The 6,991-nt window shown below is 44.8% G+C and overlaps 1 protein-coding gene across 1 annotated transcript in view; it reads right to left on the reverse strand.

Moving 5' to 3' along the window:
- Nucleotides 1–2,137, reverse strand: part of PDE1C (phosphodiesterase 1C) — a 299,837-nt gene extending 297,700 nt beyond the window's left edge. The window contains exon 1 of the mRNA XM_021689572.2: nt 2,034–2,137. Coding sequence (XP_021545247.1) covers nt 2,034–2,134 — 101 coding nt within the window. The 5' untranslated portion in view covers nt 2,135–2,137. The remainder of the gene's footprint in view (nt 1–2,033) is intronic.
- Between the last annotated feature and the right edge of the window lie 4,854 nt (nt 2,138–6,991).

Here is a 6,991-nt window from a genome sequence, read left to right on the forward strand (position 1 = left end):
TATATATATATATATATATATATATATATATATATATATATATATATCATAATAATGACAGTAACATGTCCTTTTCAAAATAGAAAGTGGAGCAACAGATCTCCTTGGATTGCTGTTAGGCAGGGTATTTCAGTAGGAAGGGTAAAGAGAGGAATTCAAAAACACACACTTGGAGAAGAACCAACCCACGCCTTTTATGTTCAAAGTCACTGGATGCTGAGTAGATGCAAGAGACGAGAGAACGAAAATGTGGTTATATCACACCCCAACACCTTGGGGAGAGAAGCCTAAAAGATAGGAAGCAGAAAGCTACAAGACAGTGTGTTATAAGCACTAAATGCTTTTTCACACACATGCTCAGCCTGGTTGATTTACCCAAACACTCCTCTCTAGCCCGAGTAGCTCCATGGAGTCAGTTGTAATTGTAAAGCAGCCAGAGAGAAGCAGCTCCTGAGTGTGTGCAGAGGAGTCCCTCCAGCCGAGACAGCACGGGGACCCGCCTGACAGCACTTTGACATTGCATACCTCGGACCCAGACTTTGCAGACACAACTTTCTGTGTGCACCTCAATATGATCACAGGTAATGTTCATACATATGACAGGCGCTTACTGTAAACACTGCTCTGAAAGAGGTGCTACCTTGCATGCCTCTCAAAGGTCAGGACCGCCTGCCAACCAAAAAGACAAGATCTCCAAGTAAGTTTACCACCTCTGTCTGCAGCAGCCCGACAACTCAAAAATCATATCATTTGGCAGGGTTTCCTACGTGGATCAGTGACAATGAAGCTCACTTGGAAGATTGATGGAAGGGCTTTTATAAATTGCACTTTCAACGGGGATCCCTTAAAGAAACATATACTACCTATCGCTTCCCTTTAGAAACTTGAAATATCCCAGTCAGGATGTGCTGTCCTCTAAGATGAAGCTAACTTATTTCAGTGTCTTTTTTATTTTGTTTTGGGTCATGTGTCTATGTGTGCGTGCGCGCGTGTGCTCTCAAACGCAATAACTACAGCAAAACAAACTGCCAAGGAGCTTGTATTCCCATCACTGTCCATTAGGAACAGAATGTCTGCAGGATATACTTGGAGAAAAACTGTTGTTTTTTCTTTTTTAACTGCATTAGATATTTGATGCCAATGTCTAATGAAATGAATATCTAGTAGTAATGAAAGGTGTCTTGGGGATCTGCCTGGTCAACAGAGGAGCAAGCTGTAAATGTACAGCTAACACTAGAGCTTCCTGACTGGGGTCACCAGCTGTTCATTGTTTATGAAATATTTTCACAAAAAATACTATGTATTTTCAGGTCACCTCTCCTCAGCACCCCAAACCAGACAGAACCCAATGAAGTGAATGAAATTCAGAGATCTCTGTCCATCAGTCCAGCTAGAATTCTGGCCACTGTCCTGAAAGCAAACACGCTATTTCACTATTCCAATATTGCTAGGAAACTCCAATTATTTGTTCTAACCCCCACTTTCTCCAAAAACAGCCCTTCCTTCTAGTAATTATTTCCTGATAGAAAGAATCCTAAGAAAATATCAGAAGTTGAACTAGGAGGGGCGAGGGAGAGGAAAATTTAGCAGCCAGAATGAATGCTGAATTTGAACTGTTGTTAAGTTCTTGGACCACCTGCCAAGATGTTTGCAAGCATTTTGCAGAGAGTATCTTCCTTTGATTAATAGTCTGTAGCCTGAGTCCCCAGACTTTTCTCCTTGGGCAAAAAGGACCAGAAACATCTCCATGGATATTGAGCTACTACAACTGAAATCTAAGGACATCTCCTCTTCCCCCCAAAGAAAGTATGCTTTGGAAATAGCAAGGCATTCTAAAACACTCAAAAAAACAAGTCTCGGTTGAAAAAAAAGGTAGCAGTGACTGTAATTAACAGAGAAGCAGTTGTGGAACGTCTAGGGCTGTATTTAAAGGGGCCTGCAGGAAGGGGGTGAGCACTCATGGCTGTAACGGGATACTTAAGATACCGATTGCAGAGAGAAACGGGGCAGGGGAAGTAAATAGATTTACTTACAGCCCTCGGAGCCGAAGCCAGATTTTCTCGATCTGTTCGGGTTGCAGGTATTTCAGAGAGTTGCTCTCAAATTCTTCAATCTCCTTGGTTGGCGACTCCATAGCTGCAGGTTATCACTGGGAGTGAGGCTGTGAGAGTTTGGACTGTCCCTCCCCGCCTCCTCGCCGGTCCGGCCCTCGAGCCCCAGCCGGACGCCGCGCGCCTTTGCCTGTCACTTTCTGCGTGCGCTCCTCCTTTCTGCGCCCACAAACCCGGACTTACTGCGGGCTCGCAGCGCGGGCGATTCCCGGCCCAGGTGCCTCCCGGAGGCAGCTGCGGGAACCAGCCATGGTCCCGAGCTAATACCCAGAACAGGGATTGTGCTTCTGCTCCAGGAGAAAGCACCTCGGACCTATTCGGATTTTGTTTTGTTTTGTTTTTTTTAAAAAAAAAAATAAAGCCACAGAAGCGATCAGTGTAGCAGCTGAAGGATTTGGGGGAGAAAGGGAGACCGAGCGGGGAGGGGAAGCGCCAAGGGGGAACTGGTGCGGGCGTGGTGGTCCGACCCGGAGGCCAAGCACCCCACTCCCCGCGCTCCCCCCCAGCCCCGGGCGCCCCGCGGCTTCCCTCCTCCTGTCCCACCCCTTCTCTCCCCTGCCTCGCCGCGTTCGCGCCCTGTCTCTGTTTTCTTTCACTTACCAGCAGCTCTGCTGACAAGCGAGAAAACTGACAACTGAGAAAAGTCGTCTGTCAGCGCGCGGGGGCTGGCGTCCGGTCTGACACCCGCGGGCGCGGAGGGAGGGGCGCACCTGGCAGCGCCGTCCGCGGGGCACACGCTCGCCGGGCTCGGGCCTCGGACCGGGAGCCCCGCGCGCCACGCAGAGGCCCGGCGCGCACAAAACGCGGCCGGAGGCGCCCCGCGCGCAGTCCCAGGGAACCGAGGGCTACGGCCCGCAGGAGCCTGTGGGCCGAACGGCGAGGCGAGCTTCCGCGGAGTTCGTGCTGGGAGCTCTCAGGTGCGGCTCACCTACACGCCCACCAGAGAGCCGGTTCCCTTTTGAAATAGTAAAGCAATTGGTAGGGATTAAAGTAATCACACATCACACTTAGAAAGTCCTAATATGTTCTTGCTAATGAGAGTTTTCATTTCTCCCTCCCTCCCCACCCACCCCGCCATGGTCGGGGGGTGGAGGGATTGGTGCCGGGGAAGGAAAATATAAACCAACGGTGAGGAGGTAGGAGTTTCCACCCATTAATGCCACATAGTCCTCAAGAGGTCCCTGCAGGGCGTGATGGTTGGGCGGGCGTTGAGACTGGCAAAGAGTTTCAGCTCCACAAAGTGGCAACTCACTGTGTCCCCCTAGGTCATTCACAATGTCAATAAAGCACTGTGCTCTGGAAGAATGGGACAAGGTATGGAGTTGGGGAGGGAAGAAGGAGGGGGGATTAAGAGAGAGACTAAAGACAGAAAAAGAGAAGATCCTGGCTCAAGTTGATTGCAGCCCTGACATCACAGAACTGGTGGTCAAACTCCCATCTAGATGAGAGCACTACCACCTCCCAGGGCCATTTCAAAGCTGGGACTCAGGGCTCCTGAGATTCTGGGTGCAGCTTGCCCCATAGCCATATTTCCCTCCCTGGCAGATTCTTTCAGTCACACTCCCAGCATCCTTTGGCTAGCCATCAGTTATATGCCTGCTTCTCAAAAGTAAGATAGAGGTAAAGATAAGAGCTAGTTTTTCTTCATTGTTCCTGTAAAGTTATATTCATACGACCTTATAAAGGAATACAATGATATAGTGTCTAGATCCTAAATGCTCACCCATTTGGTAGTTGACATTTACTTTCCAGAAGAGTGATGGGGATGGCATGACTAGCCCCATTCATTCCAGTGGAAGAAGGTACCTTCCTCAAGGTAAAATGACTGACCTATCTGATTGAAAAGGACTTACACACTCACCTACCACACAATGTGAAGGCACCTCATTAAAGTCAGTCCTTGATTTTCTGGAAGCACACACATTATCACTGAGTTAACACATTACTACCAGACAAAGATAGCATTAAGCAGCCAACATGTTAACATGAAATTCATTTATCTGAAAAGAACCAATTACCTACCCAATGTCACCCAGCAGGGAGCAGTAACCTGCTAAAACTGGATGTTTAAAAAAAAAAAAAAAGGACATTATTTTAATAACTTGTTTTGGGGATGCAAGATGGGAGGCAACATGGTCCCCAAATGAGATTACCATCCTTGTGCACCTTGGGCAGCCTGCTGTCAGAATATGGAAGTGTAGTAATGAGAGTAACAGCAAACAGGTATCCAAAACTATCTATAGTCCAAACACTGCTCCAAGGTTCTATGCTCACATAATACTAGCAACAACTCTAAGAAGCAAATACTATTCTTATTGTCCCTATTTTACAATAAGAGCTGAAGCACAGGAGGTTATCCAGACCTACTAGAAAATGAACTGACCTGGAAAAGACCAGCATTTGAGTTATGGCTCATTACCCTATCCGGTACAAATCTGTCTCCCTCACAGGGTCCCATTTTCCACATGGTTAAAGTAAAGAATTTCGGTATAAAGATTTTTTTACATCTTAGTTCCACCTTTATGATTCTACAAGGTCATCTGGAGAGAATGGGGGAAAGGAATTGCTGAAAAGGGAGATAGATGCCTGTTGCTGAAAACATATTTTAATTATGGTATGGTTTCTCCAAGGACTGGCCTGGGATGAAAAGATGCAAGGGAATAATAAAGCATATTTGTCTTCCTGCCTTCCACCATACCTATCACCTTTTCGTCGTATGAGTGGGATTTGGATTAAGCCAGAGAAAAGCAAATTTTGGAAGAAAAAGAAAAGGAACAGCCTTTCACTGCAATTAAGCCAATCAGAGAGGGAAGGCAAAAAATACTATTTTAAAAAGTTTCTAAAAAGTAATTTTGTTTCATTTTTTAAAACTGAACATGCATCAGAAAGTTAGTAAGGATGTATCACTTTTCTTTATTATAGAGACATATAGTTTTGGGGGCTGGAGGGACCTTAAAGATAATCCGGTTTAGAAGTTCACAAATTTTTTAAGCGACAGAATATTTTATTTAGAATAGCATTTTATAAAGGACTCCAATGCATACCTCATGTTGAAAAATTAAAGAAAGAGCTGCTCTGGTTGAATGGGGAAGGGGAGAAGTTCTTAGTTCAACAGGGACAGAGTTCACCTCTGCCTTCTCTATATCGCATCTCTGTGTGATGAATACTCCCACTTCTCAGATGAGAAAACTGAGCCCAAAGTACCTAAGACTATCTTAGGATTTCTTGCTCCTAATCCAGGGTTGTTTCTAAACCACACTAGGAAAAAATCTGTCTTCTCTCTGCCAATAAAGTACTACTACTATTAGATGCACCATGTTATTATATCACTCAGATTTTATTCTTTTTATCTATCACAGACAGGATATGCTTGACAGTTGCAGCAAAATTATGAGCCACAATTTCCATGGGCAGTCCACTCAGAGACAAGCAATAAACAGATGCAAACCCACCGAGAAACAAAAGATCTAAGAAAATGCAAAGCCACTCACAACTTTGCTTGGGAGGTTAATTTCCATTGTGACTTCCTTATCCAGCTTTTTCAATAAGACTTTTTAGGAAATCTTATATGGTGAAACATCACTAAATATATATATAGACATGCATACATACATAAATATATAATGCATATACACATACATATACATACACATATATACATAAATATAACTGCCAATTTAAAACAGTTCCCCAAATAAACATAGAGTAACTTAGTCTAAGTACTAGCAAACCTCTGCATAATCAGCATTAAGTATCATAAGATCAGAGAGAAAGTGAACTCCCTGTCTGCAACAGAGTTCAAGGAGAAGCTGGATGACTATCAGACAAGGGAGTAGGCATCAGGCTTTGTAGACATAAGAATGACCCCTCAGGTCCCTTTCATCTCTAAGATTTCACGACCCAATAATAATCATAATAACTACAATCATTAGCCTTACCAGTTACTGAACACTACCATATGCCAAGTACCATGCTAAGCATCTCACAGGTTGTTTCATTTCATCCTCAACAAAACACTTTAGAAGAGTTCATCATGCCCATTTACAAGTAAAGACAGAAGAGGCTCCCAAAGGTCAGATCACTTTTGCAAAGACAGACACTTAATAAGTGAGAGAGCCAGGTTTTAAACCCAGATCAGAGTGCAAAGCTCCTGTTCTTTTCCCTCTGTTATACCACCTCCCTGCAGACACATAAAAAGATAAGTAAAAGGGTATATAACAGAGAGGGTGGGGCTGTAGAAACACAGATGAAGGGTCTCTGATGCTGGGGGGAGGGAGATTAGGAAAGCAGAGGTGACATTCAAACCGGATCTTGAAAATGGATGAGTTGAAGTTGCTTACATGGAGGATGAATGAAGGCAGATAATTCCAGAAAGAGCACACTGCATGAAAAGAAACACAGAAGCACGAGAAGGTGTGGAGGGTAGAGCTGTGCACAGTTTTAGATGGCTTGACTGTAAGTGCATGACTAAGACGATCAGGAGAAAACACTGAAAGGGTCAGCCAGACTTTGTGGTCATGGAAGAAACTCAGGCTCTCTCCAGATGATGGGGAATGGGGTGGGGTGGGGAGTGATGCTAGGTGGAGGAAGGCATGGTCACATGTCGAGGGTACCCACTGCCCTGAATATGTAGCAGACACTGAAGTCAGCTCTCCAGGAACCTGCCATGGGCATATGCAACAACCATGGGGCAAATGATAACCAGGGCTCCATAAAAAGAATCCAACTATCAAATACAAACAAGCTCCTCAGCCTACGAAGAAGGAAGAGTTGCACAAAGGAAAGAGACAAAATCAGAAAAAGCACACCATTTTCTTCCATGAACACCTATCTTCCAGCTTCGAGATTAGGACTGTTTGCTTTGACCTTCACAAAGCAAA

The sequence above is a fragment of the Neomonachus schauinslandi genome, chromosome 12 (genome assembly GCF_002201575.2).
Source record: "Neomonachus schauinslandi chromosome 12, ASM220157v2, whole genome shotgun sequence".
Lineage (NCBI taxonomy): Eukaryota > Metazoa > Chordata > Mammalia > Carnivora > Phocidae > Neomonachus > Neomonachus schauinslandi.